The 22,051-nt window shown below is 34.4% G+C and overlaps 1 protein-coding gene and 1 long non-coding RNA gene across 3 annotated transcripts; both read right to left on the bottom strand.

Moving 5' to 3' along the window:
• Window positions 1–365: 365 nt before the first annotated feature.
• LOC123676287 lies at window positions 366–10,380 on the bottom strand. Of its 2 annotated transcripts, none has more exons than XM_045612096.1 (3): window positions 10,218–10,380; window positions 5,116–5,397; window positions 366–672 (listed from the first exon to the last, which is right to left on the bottom strand). In XM_045612096.1, the coding sequence occupies exons 1-3, from the start codon at window positions 10,290–10,292 to the stop codon at window positions 415–417; spliced, it is 615 nt and encodes a 204-aa protein (XP_045468052.1). In that variant the 5' UTR covers window positions 10,293–10,380; the 3' UTR covers window positions 366–414. The 2 variants fall into 2 exon arrangements, with proteins under 2 accessions (XP_045468052.1, XP_045468053.1); XM_045612097.1 differs by having other exon boundaries at window positions 5,116–5,343; window positions 10,218–10,375.
• A 2,225-nt stretch (window positions 10,381–12,605) lies between these two features.
• LOC123675643 lies at window positions 12,606–13,888 on the bottom strand. The gene is made up of 2 exons (XR_006746802.1): window positions 13,718–13,888; window positions 12,606–12,791 (listed from the first exon to the last, which is right to left on the bottom strand). It is a non-coding gene; the product is annotated as an uncharacterized LOC123675643 (long non-coding RNA).
• Between the last annotated feature and the right edge of the window lie 8,163 nt (window positions 13,889–22,051).

Below are 22,051 nucleotides of genomic sequence, written 5' to 3'. Positions count from 1 at the left end.
ATCTAGTTGGGAATACCGCCCATGAATTTTGGCGCCCTAGGCGACCTCATACCCTGCCTACTTCCTAGCAACGGCCCTAAAAGTGGATTACATCTAGGATTAATAACAATCTCCACGAGAAGAGCGATTGTTTTCAGAAATCATGGTGAAACTCAAATCCATATGTTTTAAATATTAGAATATGAGAACAAGTTTTTATTTTGAAAATTTCCTATGTTGTTCAACATTTAACTGTAGATGTTTCCGACCTTTCTAAATCAATTTTTTTTTATTGTCCAGGGAGAATATGTCTAGACTCTATGAGATTATAGATTTGGGCAAGATATTAACCTGCTGAAAACATAGAATTGAAATATAATATACCATTCTTGTGATAATACAATTTTATTTCGATTTGAATCAAAAATCAATATTTCATTGTAGTTTGGCCTTTCCATCAGGACCTATAATGTACTTTATGCGAATAGCACTTGGTGGAACTGGACCTGGTGTTTGTTCTGATTCGGTTGTTTTGGGTAGGCTAGTAGTAGTTTCTTGTTGGGTTGGCTTAGCGGTTTCACCTGCTTGTCCAGTTTCACCTATCGTCAATTTTACACGAACATTTTTACTGGGGACTTCTTGCTTTGATTCATCAGAATTTTCGCCTGAATGTTCTTCAGAGCTTTTTAGTACCTGTAAATTATTTATTATTTCACTAATAATTATGACGATTTCACAATTACACACCAAAAAGAATGATTCTAGCTAGCTGTAGAAGCTGAAGAGCTAGCTGTTCAATCTATTACTAGTGATATATTATATCATATGCAATCAGTGTTCAAGAAATACAGAAATGTTTTCATGACTTTTTCCGATTATGATAAGGCTTTTACAAAAATTTGAAGAATTTACAAGATTGATTCAACTTTCTAAAATATGCGATTTTCACTTGGAGAACGAGCATAAAATATTTTGCGTCAAACGCAATAATTTCTTTTCTGGAACACGATCAAAGAGGAAGGCAATATTCGATGCTGTACGCCTTGTAATGAAGGGCATCAAGGAATAAGCAGACATCAAATATTATAGCTGAAAAACATCTGAGGAATTATTCAGATTGGCAATACACCGGCAAGTATTCTCTGAAGTGATCGCCAACATCAGAGAGGCCTGTGAAGAAGAAGTATATAACTAATTATCAGATTTCAATTGGGAGAGGAAGTTTTCTGAAGATTCCTCATCCTTTTATGGTTGTGCTCAGTGAAACCTCTCCCTAAACAAAAGAACGTTACTGAAATAGATTTCAACATTAGAGGCATATATGGATGATTAAAAAATATGTCAACAAGAAATCATTTGAAAGATTGAAAGTGATGGTCAAACTAGTGGAAAATTGTTTGAAGGATGTATGTATAGGATGATATTGAGGCGGATAAGAGATAGAAGCAATGTATGTAATGAACTGAATCAACCATCAGTCAACGAAGAAAATTAAGCAACTACTGTTAGAAGAATCAAATAAATTCTGAACAGAAACAACATGACAAAAGCCATCAATAGACATACAATATGCATGTTCAATCCTAACAAACTCTTTGGGTTTATTTCCATGGAGTAAAATAGATGTCGAAAACTTGCAATGCAAAATATGGACTTCGATGAGAAAAGCAATCAAGCACCACCTGAAAAGCAGCATTAAGAGGACAACTCTACCAAGGAATAAAGAGGTAGGGGTCTGTTGGAACTTTTTCATCTTGATTATGGAAATATATAAAGTCTATGAAAAAAAGACCTAAGAAAATAAGATCAAGTAAGCACATTGATGTCCACAACCATTGTATGAATAAGACAAATCAACACCATTATAACTGCATAAAGATCATTTTTCATTTCACAACTAGATAATCCATGAAAAACTGCGAAGAAGGAAGGAGAATTTCTACATGAAAGACATTTCAACCAGGTGAATAAGGATCATGTCGACATTGCAGCGTTGAACTATCCTCTCACATGCAGTAAAATGTATCCAGAAACGTCAGGTCTTCTCCTAGCCATCCAAGGTCAAGTGATATCGATAAGAAACTAGTACGCCCATAGATCTACCTTGTAGGTAGATCAATATATCCTGTAGATCTACCTAATAGGTAGATCAATGTTGTCCATAGATCTACCTTGTAGGTAGATCAATGTTGCCCACAGATCTACCTTGTAGGTAGATCAATGTTGTCCATAGATCTACCTTGTAGGTAGATCATCATAGCCCATAGATCTACCTTTTAGGTTGATCAATATAGCCCATAGATCTATATTTTAATTCATTCATAAATACTTCCATATCTCCTGTAAAATCGATATCGCACTGTATAAAAAGTATTCATCGCACGTATATCTTCGCAAATTATGCAAGAGAAAACAAATCTAAAGCTCTTATTCCAATTTCCAGATTTCATAAGGTCTCGATTTTCCAGAAATGTATAATTGGCGCTTGAAAATTGTACACCCTGTATATAATCGTCAATCCCCACCTGTATACCTTCAAGAATTATGCAATTGAATGATAACCTATAGAGCTAACATGACAACTATAAGAAAAGTTTTCAGTTCTCCAGAGACATTTCGGAAATTGTACACTCTGTATAAACGTTATTCATCGCACGTATATCTTCGCAAATTATGTGAGAGAAATCTAACTTGAAATTTCAATTTTCAGATTTCATAAGTTTTCAATTTTACAGAAAAGCATAATTGGCGCTCGAAAATTGTACACCCTGTATAATATGGTCAATTTATCGAAAAACCTCTTATAGGCAACTTGAAAAAAAACAATGTATAATCGTTATTCTTATATGTACTTTGAAAATCGGAAAAACATAATTATATGTGTATACTACGAAATCATTCACACAATAGACTAAACAAAAAATTGATCCATTTCAATAATCCGAAGCATTCACCGCCAAATAATATAAAAATTAATAACTGGCGAAAAATTAAGAAAAAAAAAATTATCACCTGCTGCAAGATTTGAACTCGCATCCCAAAAGAGACCTCTGATTGTACGACCGCATCCCTAACGACCCGGCCACAATGCCTTTGCATAATTATGTGCATTTGTGCTCCTTATAGGAATAATGTCAAAATAACTGGTGACAGAGATTCTATAAATTCATGAATTTCGTTTGAAAAATCGTTAAATATAAGGGAAATCGAATTAAAATATCTCTACCTACCAGTTTTTTTCGCCTCAAATGCTGATATCTTTCCAAAATGATATATTTACCTTAACAATTCACATGAAACGGAATGCTTCAAGATTTGACCAATTTCCATGAAAATATCAACAAAACGCAAAAATACCATCATAAAAGGGCGGTACATACAGGTGTAGTCTATTATTTCCTCAAATTTCTCGTTAAAAACTTTTCAAATAACCAAATGACTCCTGTAGAGGCTTCTGGCAAACCAAGCTTTCCACTGACACAAAACGATTCCGCTTGAAAATATCATAAAATATACATGGAAAAAGGGATATAAATCGCATCTGATTCATCTTTTCTTGTATATTTCCTCTCGATTCGTCCAAATTTCAACATTTCCATTAAAATATCATGTGACGTTTCCCATTTTCATTCTGTATTTCGACGATTTCATGAATGAGCACAGAATTGGTTAAAACGTCAGAATATTTCGAATAGATTATTAGATTGATCCTTGATTTTATTATACAGTTATTCATATTTCAAATAGTTCTATTCATCAAGAGCCCTCTAATGGACACAGTAAAAATAATATAAAACCTAAATATTCTAGAAACGTCAATTGCCGCGGACGTTGCTAGGCCCGTTGCTACCCAAGGACATCGTAGTATTTTCCTATTGGTCGTTCACGTCGACGTGAATCTGGAAATTCGTCGGGAAATTTCCCAAACTTTATCCGTTCATTCCCAGGTAATCCCGAAAAATCGGGAAACGGGAATATCCGCGGGAGTTAATTCGACATTTTCTCTTTCTTCCCGTACTTTTAGTTTTTCTCGTATCTCTCCCAGAGCCGAGAACACTCGACCGCAAAATCGGTCCAAAATCGTTCGATTTTCGGTGGGAGGAGCGCTTACGAGTTTAATATAGTATAGACTATCGTGAACAGATCATAAATGATCAGACAATAGGGATGCCCAACGAACGATATAATCTAATATATAACGGGTGAATGTCAACTTTGTGTAGAAAAAGAATATAAAGAAAAACACAATGCAGTAGGCTAGATACTTCAAGCAACTAAGAGAATCTATATATTCTCCCTAAATGAACCGCTTTATTCAGATAAGATTTATTCTGATAAGAAACCCGACTGCGCAGTGGGTTTTACCTCCTGCGCTGATAGGCTGAAGTCAGAGGATAGTTTCATTATTAATAAGTGGAAGATCTGAAGCAGCAGATGTGATTGTATTGTGTTGAATCTTTTTGGTACTTCAACCTTTATAATTCAACTGTACTATATTTATGGAATACACACTTAACTTTTCTTGAAGACATAAAACAGCTCATCTTTAAACAATATGCTTATACAAAATGATAAGTGGTTTCTACCCTCATTTTTTTTTTAAATTGAGAAGATCCTCTGAGACTTTTCCTGGCTTAAAATCTGGAAAATATTGACATTGTGACGAAATTATATGTCCTATTTTCTGGAAGTAGTGCTCAAAAAGGATATTATTCCTTAATTTGGTGTTGAAAAAGAAGTATGAAACAAGTCACATTGCATACTGATCGAATGTCGATATGAATTCTCGCATGTTCCAATATTATATTAACGCAACCTGCCTCCGGCACTGTGGATTATTGAGCGTAGCTCTAATTATCATTTGACGTTTTTAATTTAGTCAGTGATTTTCATTTTCTGAAACTGAAGAGATTGGTTTAAACTGCGTTAAACATCATTAAAAATTCCGTGAACAAGATTGTAGTAACTTCAACTTTTGAGGATAGTACCGAATTAACTGAGAACTCGATAAGCTTCACTTTTGTGATAAGAGGTCTTTAGATATGCTTATTTCCTGATCTTGATAAATATGCTGTGTGACTGTGTGTTTAAGCTATATTTCAGAAGTTTGAGTATTATTATCTCAATTATTGTTACCTCCTCTCCAACATCATGAACAACTTTGACCACAAGGTTTGCTCCGTTTTCTATATCTGACTCGATCTGGTCAACAATTTCCTTCAGGACTTTATGTACCATCTTAATGCCATTTCCAATGTTTTTCTCTGCGGAATTCACTCCTGCCTCCACTGCGTCTCCGATTTGTGACAATAGTCCATTTTTCTCGAAGAGGCTCAACTTATCGATTTCTTCGGAGCTTTTTGACTGAAACAACGATTGAGTTGAGTAGAATTTCCATATTCCATTTTCAATGGAAGCCTAAGAAGGAGATAAAAGATGGATTATATTATTCGGAAATAAACATATTATTTCCTAAAGTTGTTCATTGTAATTCAGGAAATAATTCAGATTATTCGAAAAAATACACATTTACTAGAGTTGTTTATTTTAATTCAGGAAAGGATTTAAATTCATACAACCTTACTTGCTGTGGAAAATGGAATTTGTTCAAATCTCGAAAAAAAAAATTCGAGAAAACTCGTTATGATGACATCCAATTCACATCGTATCATTTAATTGTAACTTATTCACTTTCGTATGAAATATTTATAAAGAGATCCAATTCAATAGTGCGAAAATGGCGAATGCGAAGGTTGCAGATTTATTTATCAAGTTTTCATCCAAAATTGTTCTCAGTTATTCTGTTTTTTGTTACATACAGAGGTAAACAAAAAAATGAAAAGTAAACTTTTATTCAGAAACCCCTATGGAGTGATTCGTTGACAGACGAGAATGTTTATGAACTCTAAAAAAAAACTCTTAGATATTGTCTCATCTTCACTGAACATTTCCTCCTTTTATTTATTGCGATATCACTATTCTGTAATTGATGTTGAGTGTTCGTTGTTTCGATGAAATATTTATTGGGTAGAAGAACTTTGTTCATTAGATGTATAAATTACATCCAGATGACATTTAACTTTTCATATTGATGTACCTAATACCTCAGCATCATTTTCATTGTCCACTTGTCAATGTGCAGAAGTTATAATAATCTTCAGAGTGTGGATATATTTTTCTTGTTTTTATATCAATTTAGGCACTTATTGTTCAGTGCACTTCAGAATTAAATTATATTTTTAAATATTTTTTTGTAGTAGGCTTATCATGATTTGTTTCTTTTTGTTTTGATAGTATAATTATTGTATAATTTTATAAGATAGTTTAATTATGTACACCTGTAATTGGGCTTTACGGCCTGTTGGATGTATTATTTTCAAAATAAAATAAAATAAAATAAAGTCGTTCATTAACTACTTCGGATAATTTCAATGAAAGTACATTATTGATACAAAGTAAAGTATATCCAAAGTCACTTGGAGGAAGCCAAAATATTTCAATTATACCAAGTTGTCCAAGTTATCAGAAATTTCTTTGGAATTTATGAAAATATTGCTAACAATACTCTCAAATTAACCCCGGTATTTAGCAAATCGTCTTGGAAACAAGAATGTCTCGATTCATTTGATATTATTTGGCTAATAATTCGGATAGACCAGTGTGGTCCATAGGGTACCTATTTTTGAAATGCATTATTACGTAGGTTTAGTTCGTTGTGTGATTGTTTTTAATGATTTCGACTATGATGTTTGACAAAATTCTGTGGTTTATGTAAAATAAGGTGAATATTTTGCAATTAGACCTATTCCTCCATTTATTTTCAAAGTCAGAATTGATATGAAGAGTTCTGGAAAAAATGATTTCGCAAAGATCTTCATACCACTGAAGGAAAAATTTTTGGTGAAATACGAAAAGGACTTGGTGAGATTAACCATCAAATTTTTCATTATATTTTTTGATTTTATCAAAGTTATTAATGGTTTGAGTAAACATGCAGAATACGGAAATGACCTTGAGGCTCTATGATTTAGTACGTCATAACAGCAGCTACGTAGCCAGATCGAAAAATCAATCAAGTATTCTATAGAAAATAGAAATATTTTACTATTTCCTTATATCTTGAATATTTATTCCGATTCTGAATTGGAAAAATTTAAGAGTTATTGAGGAAAAACTTGAAATTTGGATGAATAAATTTGAAATTTCATGAAAGGTCATTAATTATTCGTACTTGAAAATTTGATTGTTTTATTAATTCTCAACCATCTTAACGATCAATTTAAAACAATTCATGAAATTTCGACTCTTCAGTTTCTTTTTATATTTTCTGGAAATCATAGACTACTCCATTCAATGAGAAATTTCCTTAGTTCAAGTTTTTCCTCGATAACTCTTAAAGTATAGGATTTTCTTGAGACCGCTCTCTTTCTATATCTACGTGAAATTGACAGAATGAATAAAAAATATTGGTTTTTTCCAAAAAACTTTGTCATAAGATTTTTGATAAGAATCTCATTAATTCATGAACTGTTGAGCTTATACCCAAGTATTGGCATATTGCTGAAATTATCATCAACCAAGCTATCATAATGCAATAATATACTGGGTGTGCCATTTGAAATAAGAAAGTAGTACTCTGTTTACGGTATAAAAGGAAATTGTAGAGGTCTGAAAATATTTAAGGGAGAAGGATCATCACCACAAACCCCAATTTACAAATTTTCAGCTCAAAATTATTATTAGTTTTCCATAAACAAGAGGCCATCGCGGTGAATCACCCTGTACATCATTATCATTTAGCCTTCTACTTCCACTGAGGGACATAAATTTCGCCTTACAATAACGAAGAAATAAAATTCAATTCGGCAACGTAGCTGCTGATTTGACATAGAAAATTCGATGTCATTCAAGGATCTCAAGGTCATGCATCTATTCTACCCTAGTTGTCTTATCTTTAGACAGAACATTTCCGAATTCATCTCAAACATTTTCCTGCTCTTATAATTTTATGCAACGATCAGTTCATCATCGTTGATGATGTTCCTTGATAGTATATTACAGGTCAAGAATAAAGAATAATCAAATCATAACACCGTAGAATGACATAGTATCATTTTTGATGTGACAGCAAAAGCTATTCACGTCGCAAATTTTCTGAAAGAATCGATATCTGAGTCCCATACATACGCAAAAATATTATTTTCAACTCAAGGCTTCTGAAAGTGTGCGCCTATGATTTATGACTGTTTTGCAATAATCTCTGGCCAACATGGGCGCCCGCAGAAATTTTTCTCAGGGGGGGCAAAATGAAAATTATTGAAAAACGATAAGGCGTCATTGATTATCATTGAAAACCGGAAAATTGTTGTGAATCCATTACTTTCCTTTTTTCCTTGCTCTTTGGATTGATAAAGTTATATTGAGGGTGTTGTGCTGAAAAATGAGGAAATCAAAATCTATGGCCCCCCCCCCTGCGGGCACCCATGCTGGCCAAGCGTTTTTATAGACTAATTCAAGTGACTTTGGATATACGTACTATACAACCGATCGAATAATGAACCCAATACTTAAGTACCTAATCAAAATTCTATTGATTTGATGAAAGTTATTTCTGGATTCAATGAAAACAATTCATTAATATAAATCAAATCAAATTAAATTAAAAATTGTCAGGGAGACATCATATATTTATAATTAATTTCAGACGTTAACCAATTTTTCAAAAAAACTAGTTTTGAGGTAGTTATCCGAAAAGTTAATCATTCTTCAAGGTGCTCTTTTTTATTTCGATTTATTGAAAATGTAGGTATTAAATTGGCTAATTGAAGTTAGTGTGAACCGTTTTTTTTTAGCGGAGAGTTTCATTCTGAAAAATGTTTCTGCTAATAATGAAAAAAAGGTCTTGTAATCAAGAATGAATTGAATTGTCTTGAAACATTCCTAGCAAATAAGGAACTTGAAATTGTAAATATTGTAGAACACTGGTGCAGTCGTGAATATGTGAAGACCTTAGAATATAGATACAAGGAGCGGAAAGTTAACATTTGTGCTCGATCTCGATTCCCGAATACAAGAGAGATGGAAATTTAGTGTCGCCAATCACAATCGAGCTAGCCGATTGTATTTGCGAGCCATAGGCGTGGAGAATCCTGATTTGATTGTTGCAATGAATGCTTCATCACAAATCCTTTTTTCATGACTTCACAATAGCTACATCAATAACTGAGAAAAACATTGACCCTTTTGAAACACGAAAGAATTTTTATGAAAACTATTTATGAGCATCAATTGATAATTTCGAAATAAATCAAATTATGTTACGCTACTGCTATAGTATCCCATCAGACAAGAAGTGAGGAATGTTGGCATCAAAAACAAATGCATCGGTTACCTGGTGGTTTCCGTTCCTCTTATTAATGTTCTTAGGTGAAGACCATGCCCATATCTGGATTGTAGAAGGTGAACTTTTAAACCAGAGGAGATAGACAAAATCTGATACTATTCTCCTCTTTTTTTTCTGAGAAACTAACAAAAGTAGTATTCGAAAATTAGAAAAATGGCGAATTCGAAGAACATTTTCTATCTCCGCTAATACTGATGATCTGAAGATCTTAAAACATCATACAAGGACTTTCTTACGTAGAATTCAATTGCCTGTGTGTATACAGGGTGTCCCAAATTTGAGGTTCGAACGAAAATGACAGATTCCTTGGACCATTTAAAGAAACATAAGTCCTATAAAGATGGGCTGGCGAACGCCTTGTTTCCGAATTTTTCAAATTTGATTTTTTTTCGAGTTTTTTCTAATAGACCTTTTCCTTTACAAGATTTAAATTAAATTTGAACTAAAAACTTCATTGAGATTTTGTCCGTTACCCTAATTTTCCCTGTGTGTACAGGGTGTCCTAAATTGGAGGTACATACGCAAATGACAGATTTCTTGTATTCTTGGACCATTTCAAGTGAAAAGAGTCCTATGAATTCGAGTTGTTAAAATTTTGATTTTATTAGGAGTTTTTCTTCTCAAAGTTCTTTTCCTTCACAACATACATATTTGAATTGAATTTAAATAAAAAGTACCTCCTCGAGTGAGAGGTTGCGGGTTCGAGTCCCGCTTGAGGAATTTGGAACTCATGGAAGAATATCCATATCTTCTGCACTTGTATTAGGTAGAAATAACTATTCCTGTATGACTTTCAAGTAAGATTTTTCAAGGAACAAAAAAAATCAATACTCACGGAAGGCCTACCCTCAATTTTTGTCAATACTAACACCAGTATACCAAGAAAGAGGACGATATGGTGTTTCTCCATAACGAATTTCTAGTTGGTCACTTTGGAATTCTTTTTGAACGTGTTAACAGTAGTGGAGCACGAGGAAAATCTGCGTTTTATATTTATAGCAACAACGCATTAATCGATTTTCAGGATAAAATGAAATAATTATTGTCCTCTTTTGAGAAAAAAATTATTGAATTAGTTTCCGTCAGGAAATATGTCAAGTTATGCTTTTCCAACGAAACAATTCCGGTTTTCGTTGTTACAAATGTAGCAATTTTCCTGCTTCGAAAATGAAAAGGAAAAACCTGGTTTATATTCCACACCTACCGAAAGATAAGAGCGAGTCCAGATTGTGAACAAATTTGAGGAGAATATTTATAAGAATTGAATTCACTATTTCGAACTGACTGTCCTTTCCACGTCAATTGAGTTAATTAGTAGATATCAATTTTCTGGGTATGGATGAGAACAAGATACAAAATTCATTCTTAACGAAAATTTAAAAAATTTTAAATTTAAAAAAATTACTGTTGCAATTGCAGTGTGGATAAGTTTGCATATGTAATATGAATATTTTTTTTCCTGATGTTTTCAACAGAATATAATTTTATGTTCAGTTATCGAATTATTCTCAAGAATTGTACTTTTTTTTGTTATTACAAATTTTGTTTTTTTTTTCTTTTTTTAAAGAGGTTGAGTAAAAGTAGCTATGCTTAACTTCGCCTCTTGATATGTATTTTTCTTTTCTTTAATAAAGGCAATTTATTATTATTATTATTATTATTATAACTTTTGTAAATTTTTGCGCCATGCCCGTGACTGACGTGTTCGTGTTCATTTGTCCTCTCGATACTCTTATTCGGATATGCTCAACTCTTTTTCCACACGCATTTTGAATCACAAAGAGTCACTTTCCCACACACTCAACGGCAGTTTCGTGTGGGAAAATACCACTATCCGCACTTGTTAGGAGAATAACTATTTTCATTTTCATAAAAATCCGAAAACTGGCGGCAAATCGCGACACAATCACGAAACGTCAAAAAGATATTTTCTCTATTTCAGTATCGTAATGAGTTCATTACAATATAAAAACAGTGCTGTAATGAACTCATTACAGCATCGTTTTCAGTTATATTTTTCGTTTTGTGGTTGTCTATACTGACTTCCAATCCAATCAAATTTCAACAAACGTCAATAATCGTCAATATGATATGATTTGGATATAGTGAAATGATTCGCAACAATATTCGCAATTTCTTTCAATTCTGGTGGTGTTAAATCGATTTCGTGAGAGATAATTCACGAATTTAATGCCTAATTGTAAATTATTTCAAAATTCGAAACTTACGATCCATATCCAAATTCCGTAATCTGTCAATATTCGTAACAGTTACACCAACTGCGAAAATACAATGCAAAAGTCACTAGGATATATAATCTGAATTTTGCATTGAATTTCGACAGAAACTTGACTGAAAAAGAGAAAATATCGTCTAATACTCGTTGCAGAAGGCCATTCCAACACTCATGCGAATTTCGCATTCGTGTTGGAACTTGTTTTAGAATATACTATTCTACACAGACTTTCATTCGTTTCCGTGGCAACTATCAAAGGTTTCACCGTATTGGTTATTTGCCGTGCGATTTACTTTACAGGTGCTATCGTATTGGTTATTTGATCGTGCTTTCTGTTTACGGAAGAGTAAAGCACACAGTTTTACATTGCACAGTGACAGACAGTTATATAGTTGGCAAGTTGTACAAATTTCGTCATTTTCTGTAGGGGGAGTAGAAAAAGTTTATGCTTCTTCATACTCTAGGACAATAATGTTTATTGAGAATTCAATACTTGTGTTTCGTTCGATCCATGTTAATCATAGCAGAACTTTCCAATATAATTTCTTCATATTTTTCACATTTTTCTTATATTTTTTTTTAACTTTGATTTTACTCCTTTATTTTGCTGTTGATGGAATATATTCCGTGCTATAACCTGAGTAAAAATATATAGAGGGTTTTCCAATAAGAGGTTTCATTTTTAATAGCCCGCCATCTGGACATCTGTCTATATTTGACATTTTAAGTAAAAACTACGCCATTGTAAAAATGGAACGATACACTGTTCAACAACCCAATGAAAATGTTAAAATTCGCTACAAAAACGGTGAACATTTTGCAGTCACAGTTTGCAGAAGAAGAATTTTGGATCGTCGTGAAACATCTCTTCATGAAGGTGATTGTAAAATTGGTTGAGCCTACGTATCTTTCGAACGTGGCTTAGGAATTACAAATAGTAATTGACAACTGCTTTTCAGTTTTTGGCCAAGGTGAATTAAAATATTCTTAATGTTCTTTTCTATTTATTGTGAAACTACATGATAGGAATAACAAAATCGTTCAATAGTTTAGTTCAATAGCCTTCTGCATTATATTACTAGGGTGGTGTATAGGGTATAGGTATATTACCTCTTCCTAAAGAATTGTTGGAGTCACAATCGGTCTGCTAATAGGTATCATAACTTGTGGACGCTGAAAATATAAGAGGAATATTGAAGATTGGATGAATTGCATAAGTTTGTCGTAAAAAATTTCCATGTAGTGTAATTTAAATGTTTACATTTCAACTGTCAAAGACATTACGAGTTTCAAATATGCTTCCCTCTTTTCCTTAAAAATAGTAGTAACGACCAATGAGGCCTCTCTCTCTCTCTCTCCTGTATCTGTATATTTCTAATATAGAGCTCACATAATTTTGGTTATAATATGATGAAATAGGAAAGATCTACGTTATGTATACCATCCAAAATGATTTGCTATAGAAAACCGGGAAATTCCAGGAAAAAATAAAATAAAACTACCACGTTATTGAATTGAATAAAAAAAGATTATTAATTTACTCGATTTCATTGGTATATTTATATAAAGGCATTTTTTTTGGTTAAGTGTACGGTAAATAAACGAACATAAAATAAACAATACTGGAGCCCAAAATCCTACACTCAATTTGAGATTTTTTGTTTAAAAAGCATTGTTGGTTCTGGTTATAGTGAAAAAGTTGAAAAGCTCAACTTCTACAGTAATTTATAGTATCATCAGAAAAAAATATTACTAATAATATTAAACTGATTATTGGTTCTCATTAGAGAAGTGGATAATTTCTCTTAATGATATAAGCACTTTTAATATTGATAACCAATAAAGCTAGTCGCCGTTATTCACATGTTCTGAAACCTTATATTTAACAATAAAGTTACTGTTTTTTGTTTTTAGTACTTGGGGCTGGATAGTTCGACATAGAATTTAATCGAGAATATTCCTTAGCGAATATGGAATCATTTTCGGATATAAATTTCGACCTATTACCTACTCGACACATTTCTGTACATATCCTTGGATATAAAATTATGTAACTGCAATCAGCCAAGATACCTATAAAAAACATGATTCGCACTTACTGTTGGGTCAATTTCCCGATGTAAGACGACTTGGTATGGAACACATGAAACAATAGCAATTATTGCAAAGATGAAGATCAAGCAAGTTTTGAAGTGCAACATTTTTCGACTACCTGATGAAATATTTTTCTTATAACTGAATAATAATGTGAAACTATTGAATTTTTTCATTAGTATAAATACTCATTCCGTATCTGAATTTTATATTTTCCTGAGACTATTTGGAAGGAAATGCACAGATAATATTGAGGAGATGAGGAAATTTATCCTGTTCACAAATAGTGAAGTTGATTGCATTTAGAACAAAGGAAAATATTGATAATTATATTCCGCAAAGTTTTTATCTCTTTTGATGAGAATGAAACTTCGCAAATAGCTATTACGATTATTAAAAACTATAATCAGGGTTATGTATTTCTTCAAATTCACGGTGGTCAATAGATATAGTGTTGTACTATTACATTAGAAATACCCAGGGCCGTCGCCAGACATTTTGGCGCCCCGGCAAAATGAAATTTCGGCACCCTTCTTTATAGGCAATACTCAACAAAAAAAACCTATTTTTGGATATTGTTAAAATATTGTAGGTTTGGTTTTGTATGACCAAAGATGTGAAAACTATCACGTATCACGCATTCACTAGACGTCTGATCAGTTCCCTATTTGCCTCTTAATTTTGATACCTTAGTTCACAATCATATCAATTACATTTTCTATCAATAAAAATAAAATTATATCTTTATAATTTGCATCCATCATCCTCATTGCATCAACTGATGGTTCCCTGATGGTTCGTATCATTTTGAGAACTAAGGTACCTATACTGAGTCATATCCTTGGTTATTTTCACTGCGAAGAATTTCCAAAAAAAAAATAATTTTAAGCAGAAAATTTTAATGTAAGGGGAGGTTTATGTCTTTGTCTAAAAAATATACAATATTTAATTAGACCTTTCGGAGAGACCTTCCTTCTTCAATAAAAATGACCAATTTAATAATTTACAATATGAAACAAATTAATTAAAATTGAAGAACGTTTACAATATTTCTTATTATATTCACAATTTGAAAATAATACGATAAATTTCCTTTCTCAATTATCTGTTATAGTATTACAGTTTAAATTCAAATTATATTATAAAATCATTACAATACCTCTTTTCGAAACTTAAAATTCTCAAAATCATTTGATATATAATAATAATAATAATAATAATAATAATAAGGGTCGAAGGGTCCCTGTCCAGGGTAACGGACGAAGCCGTGTGGAAAGCAGCTCAAGAATTCTCCCACCGTAGCTCTGCGGATCGTAAAAAGCGATCAAAGGCCGTCTCCCCCACGACACGGGGGAACCCATGAATGATGGTGAATTTGAGGAATAGGAATATAGAGCCGCTGCCTGAGGTTCGTCAGGGCGTGTCTGGAGCCGGCGCTGGACATGACAGTATGCGGGACGTCGGTGACAGAGTGCTTAGGAGACGGGCGTCTGTCGAACAAAATGCTACGCCTCCACAATCTCAACATTCTAGGAGAAGAATAACACGAGTTTCTCCGACCGCTGAAGGTGCTGCGCAGGATCCCCAACCAGCACTCACCCAAGCAGGTCTACCAAGAAGACGCATGAAATGGACAAGTTCGATAAATGAAACGATCATGCGCATATACTATGAAGTGACTAATATGGAAGAGGATAAAATAGGCTACCGGCAAAAATTATTTGCAGAATTCGAAAGAAACTATCCCGAACTCCAAGTTTCTGAGCAAAGAGTAGCCGACCAATACCGGGTCATATTGAGAAATAAACTTGTACCCGATGAGAGACTTAACACCATAAAAAATGAAGTCCAACTGAGGCTACAGAATAGAGACCTCACTAACAACGAAAGGACAATTGAACAAAACTACGAATGTGCTGAAAACCAACAGAACATCAATGCACAAATGAACACTGAGGAACAAAACAACGCAGATGTGATAGCAATAAGTGATGCTCAACGACGGAAAATATATGCTGCACCCGTCGAAAATCCAGAAGAAGACCAAAGAGAACTACTGGAGCGATTATCTGCCACAATGAATAGATGCGTTATAGATTTTGAGGGCACAGATCCATTGAGACGACCGATTCTACCAAGATTGAGGACATCCAAGAAACTATCTCATCTTCTGGTCATGACCAACAAGGAGATTATACCAAAGTATCTTTCTGACTACCATGATCTCGAATCATTACACCTCATCATATACTGTGCAGCATTTTCAATAGCAACAGTGCTAGGTGTGAAGCCAAAACCTAAAAGTCAGCAACCAGCCAGAGAAAAACAACAAAATAAACCACATTGGCAAAAAAGACTAGAAAATAAAGTGCACAGCATCCGCCAAGATATTGGGAAGCTCACCCAATTTGCAAAAGGTTCGCCGTCTAGAAAATTACAAAAAATGGTGAATATAATGATGGATCGTCACCGGCAACATACAACATATGATCCAAACAATGAAAATGCTCAACAAATTTTAGACACATTGAAACAAAAACTTAGTGTGTACTCCGAAAGACTCAGAAGATACAATGAGAGCTATAGAAGAAAACAGGATAATATGATTTTTGAAAACTCCGAAAGAAAATTCTATAGAATGTTAAACAACAATATGTCAGCAACACCAGGAAGTTATCCAATCGTCGAGGATATTGAGAATTTTTGGACAGATCAACTGGCTTCACCAACCCCCTACAACTCCCAGGCTGATTGGATAAGAAGTGAAGAGAAATCCTGTGAGACAATAGAACACATGCCGCATAACGCAGTTTCTATAGAAGAATTCCATGAAATATTGAAAAACGCACACAATTGGAAATCACCCGGCCCAGATGGAATCCACAACTTTTGGTTGAAGAAATTTTGGTGTATACACGGCAGGCTAGTTGAAACCATAAATGAGGTTATGAGGAATCCAACGGAAATGCCCAAATTTCTAACAACAGGGACCACTTATCTCCTACCGAAGGATCTGCAACACACAGCGGATCCATCGAAATACAGACCCATTACATGTCTACCAACAATATATAAAATCATCACATCATGTATAGCATCTCGTATCTACAAGCATTGCGAGACAAATAACATAATGACAGCACAGCAGAAAGGATGTTCCAAGAATGCACTAGGATCGAAGGAACTGCTGATCATAGATTCCATCATATGTAACCAAGCCTTCAAAAAACACAGAAATCTTTTTATGACATATTTTGACTATAAGAAGGCCTTCGACTCTATTCCACATGGGTGGCTGACAAAAATTTTGGAAATATACAAGATCGATCCAATTACAATAAACTTTCTGAAGTATGCAATGTGCAACTGGAGAACGAATATCGAACTCTCTACGGCGAACATAACTACTAAAGAAATTCCAATAAAGAGGGGAATTTTCCAAGGAGATTCATTGAGTCCCTTATGGTTCTGCTTGGCGCTGAACCCCCTTTCTAAACAACTGAATGCTACTGAAAAAGGTTTCAATGTCAAAGGAAATAGAAATACCATTACACTCAATCATTTGCTATACATGGATGACCTAAAACTTATAACAGGCAACAAAAACCACTTGCAAATTATGGTCAAACTAGTGGAAAATTTTTCGAAAGACGTGGGGATGAAATTCGGATTGGACAAGTGTCGTACGATTAGCGTAGTGCGTGGAAAAATCCAAGATGAACCAATAGCTCTCTCCAATGGACAGGAGATAGAAGCAATGAAATCGGACGATCTTTATAAATACTTAGGAATGAAACAAAACCGACGAATAAACCATCAAAGAATGAAGGAAGACTTAACAACTGAGTTCATTAGGAGAATCAACAAAATTTTAAAAACAAACCTCAACAGCAAGAACATGACGAGAGCCATCAACACATATGCATGTTCAATTCTCACATACTCTTTCGGTATCATTCCATGGAGCAAAACAGATATGGAAAACCTGCAACGCAAAATGAGAACCTTGATGACGAAAGCACACAAGCACCATCCGAAAAGTAGCATTGAGAGGACGACACTGCCGAGGAATAAAGGAGGCAGAGGTCTGCTAGACATCATGGAACTTGCCAATGGTCAAATTGAATGCCTACGAACATACTTCAAAGACAAATCAGGCACGTCAGAGATCTACAAAGTACTGTGTGAAGCAGACGAATCAACACCTTTGCAACTGCACAAGGAGCAATTGTCATACAACCACCAGACAATCCAAGAAAAAGTGCAAAGATGGAGAGAAAAGCCCCTACATGGACGACATTTCAACGAGGTGAACCAGGATCATGTCGACATTGAAGCGTCGAACTATTGGCTCACATCAGGTGCGATGTATCCAGAAACGGAAGGATTTCTTTTAGCCATCCAAGATCAAGTGATCTCAACAAGAAATTACTGCAAGCATATCATAAAGGATCGAACTATTACTGACGATCGATGCCGTTATGGGTGTCCAACGAATGAGACAATCCAACATATCACGGGAGGATGTCAAATGTTTGCAGGAAATGAATATAAAGAGAGACACGATGCAGTAGGAAAGATTCTACACCAAGAAATGGCAACTAAATTAACACTAATTCATTCTGAAAAAGTGCCATACTACAAATACCGACCGGAAACCATCCTGGAAAACGAACGCTATAAACTGTACTGGGATCGTACAGTTTTGACTGATAAAACAGTCCCTCACAACAGGCCAGATATATTGCTAGTTGATAAACATCAAAAGGCAGCAATACTCATCGACGTAGCAATACCCAATAACAACAACATGCGTCAAAAAGAGGTCGAAAAAATTTCAAAATATAGGGACCTCGAATTTCAGATAAAGCGCCAGTGGGGAATGATATCAACGAGAACTATTCCAATTATCATCTCAACAACAGGAATAGTACCCAAAAATCTCAAGAGAAATATCAAGGAACTAGGTCTTAGTGAGTATATATGTAATATAATGCAAAAAGCTGTTCTTTTAGGTACTGCAAGGACGGTGAGAAAATTCCTAGGAAGCGAAGGACAGGTCCAAGGATCACGTGTGAGAGGACCAGAAGTTCGACGAGAACCAGGGGGACCACAACGACCGGACACGACCGAGCTCTGCCCTTCTGATATTTTAAATATCTGGGATTGAGTGAATGTTCCTCTTAGCGAGGAGTGAGAAGCCGACGGCGAGGAGAAATCCTACGCGTATAGGCAAAAGTCGTTTTTATAATAATAATAAGGCCTTTATTTCGTTATAGAAATCTCAAGGGGAAGTTCACCCATAGGTGTTCTACCACTTAACCCTTGTTGATACATGAAAGAAAAAAAAATCAAATACATATATACATTGTGTGCAATCCATCCAATAACATTGATAAATAAACAATAATAGAGCATAAAAAATTGAAAAAAAATAATAATTTCCTTTTTTACCCTCTCGGAGATAGAAGGTGAGCTAGGAGGAGCTGAGCAGGTATTCTCTGATTTTGTTCCTGAATCTGTGATCATTAAGTTGTTTCAATTCATAAGGTATAACATTGTACAATTTACAGATGTTGTATCTAAAACTTCTTTGAAAAGTTGAGGTTCTATGATGAGGACATGTAAGCAAATTTCTATATCTGATATTAACATTGTGAACATCAGCTCTGTATTGCAACTTATTGAAGAGATAAGGTGGTCTTCTCTTCACAACTATTTTATGAAAAGTACAGAGAGCATGATAGTTGAAACGAATTCTCATAGGAAGCCAACCCAACTCCACCAGTTTATGGGATACATGTTCAAATTTTCTAATACCGAAGATAAATCTTATACAGTTGTTCTGTAACCGTTGAATTCGACCAAGAGAGTCCTGGTCCAAGCAGAAGCTGAACACAGGGGAGCAGTAAGTAACTTCGATAATACCAGACTCTCACACAGAAGTTTTTTAGTATGGATAGGTAAATACGATCTATGCGGATATAAGATTCTTAACGCTCCATAAGCTCTACCAACCGTATTCTCTACATGCTCGCGAAACCTCAGCGACTCATCCATAATTAACAAATTACGTGCACTATCAACGAAAGTAACAACATCATTCGCAACCACGATTTTGATATTATCCTTAACGAGTTGTCTATTGTTTTTGGAGCCGAATGCAAGAGCAAATGATTTTTTTGCATTCAAAGACAAGCCATGTCTCCTAGCAATGTCCCATAACCGATGTAAATCCTCATTGATTCGGATGGTTGCATTATTTAGCTCATCAATGAAGAAATCAATGAAGAGCTGAAAGTCGTCGGCATACATATGCACCCTGCAGTGATGAATATACTTCACAAATTGACTGGTATACAAAATGAAGAGCAGGGGTCCAAGAACCGAGCCTTGAGGGACTTGAGACACTTGATACACTTTTAGCTTTAGATATTTTAGTACCCAATTTAACAATTTGCGAACGACCAATCAGATAAGACTCGAAGAGATCGAGTGCGCCCTCAAATATACCACAAGACCTCAGTATAGCAATAAGAATATCATGTCGGACAGTATCAAAGGCCTTGCTGAAATCGAGTAACAGTAATGCAGCACATTTAGATTCATCGATTGACCCAAGAATATCATCGGTTACACCCAAAAGAGTAGAGGTGGTGCTGTAACCCGGACGAAAACCGGACTGAACATCAGGAATAATCTTATTTAATTCAAGAAACTCTTCCAGTTGTACCGCCATTATTTTTTCCATTAACTTAGACAATCCCGATAAAATACTAATTGGTCTAAAATCCGATACTCCCATAGGCATAATATATATATCATAATACAAAATCTTATTCATAAGTATATTTTAAAGAGTGTTTAGAAATTGTTCAGGCATAGATCTTGAAATATTGTCTGTATAGGACGACATATATGTATTTCTATTTCTTGAATAATTAAATTTTTCTCCAAATTTCGAAATTCTTACTTTATGTGAGTATAATAATTTTTTTAAATTATGTAAATCAAAATAGAACAATTTATACGCTCAATCTGCCGATTCTTAGAATTTGCTGCCCTAGGCTTCAGCTTGCTGTTGAATCCGCCACTGTTACAGACTGATTACGAAGTCAATGAGAAAACTTACCTTCAATTTGAATCCCTGAAATCCAAAGACACAAAAAATATTGAATAATTGAACTCTGAATACACTTGCAACGTGGTTGTGCGTATTTGTTTCTCTAGAATAGGAAATAAACTGAACAGATTCTGCAATATTAACCCCCTTCTCGGAAAACAATATCATGATTGGAGAAAGGATAATTATTTTGCATTTTTGAAATATCAAAGAAGCTGCCTTAAGAATATCCCTCATTATGAAGTTGAGTGAGATAACAGATAATGCCGACAAGCTTTACGACCGTAAAACACATGTGTAAATAAATAGGGGAGCACAGGGAACGTAATGCCGACTGAAACTTGTTATTTTTAACATAATGGACTGGTTTAGTGATGTTGATAATACTATATTTGACACGATAGAATTAAAATATAGAGCAAAACTGATAAATCAGTGAAAAAATTTTGAAAATCCATCAATAAATGACTGAGAAATAGATTATTTAAATTTACGTATTTAAGCGCGGAACGTCTTTGGTCTCCGACTCGTCTGTGACTCACGCCACTTGCCTGTGATCGCTACACCATAAATTACGTTTAAATACTCAGCCGCGCCAAGGCTCTCGCGCCGTTTGTAGTTGTACTACTGTACAACTACAAACGGCGAGTTAAAACTATACTTAGTTTTAACTCGAGTTTTGTTTTTATGTCACCATAATGAAAGAAGGCTTCGTGAAAGGACAAAGTTATTTTTACTCAATAACTTATTTCAAACCAACTTACACCTTAGTATTTTTATTATCAGAAATAGACAGCTAGTGCTGATAGGTACTTACATCAAAATGATCTTCACACACATATGAAGTAGTTTTAGGTCCAATTAAGTCACGCCTAATTAATTTGCACCACTTCTTCCTTCGATTCATGTCATTTGTTAGATGAAAAAACAATTTATTGGGGTTTTTAATTGTCGTGTTTGCACACATAGGCACAATACAATATTTGTAGGATTTTTTTTTTATTTCAGCCATCGTGTAACGAACAAAACACGACACGAACGGCACAAGTGATTGTACACCAATGAATTCGTAAGCACTCTGCGAATACCAGTCGCCTCGTGTAAGTGGCGTGACGTCACACACTAGACTATGAAATTATTCTTCCAAGCGCAAATTCAAAGTCCCAGAACTTTTTCATTTCTAGAGATATTTCAATGATTCTTCCACATTTTTGTT

The sequence above is a fragment of the Harmonia axyridis genome, chromosome 3 (genome assembly GCF_914767665.1).
Source record: "Harmonia axyridis chromosome 3, icHarAxyr1.1, whole genome shotgun sequence".
Taxonomy (NCBI): domain Eukaryota; kingdom Metazoa; phylum Arthropoda; class Insecta; order Coleoptera; family Coccinellidae; genus Harmonia; species Harmonia axyridis.
Note: the sequence above shows the minus strand (reverse complement) of the source record. Positions and strands in the feature narration are given on the sequence as shown.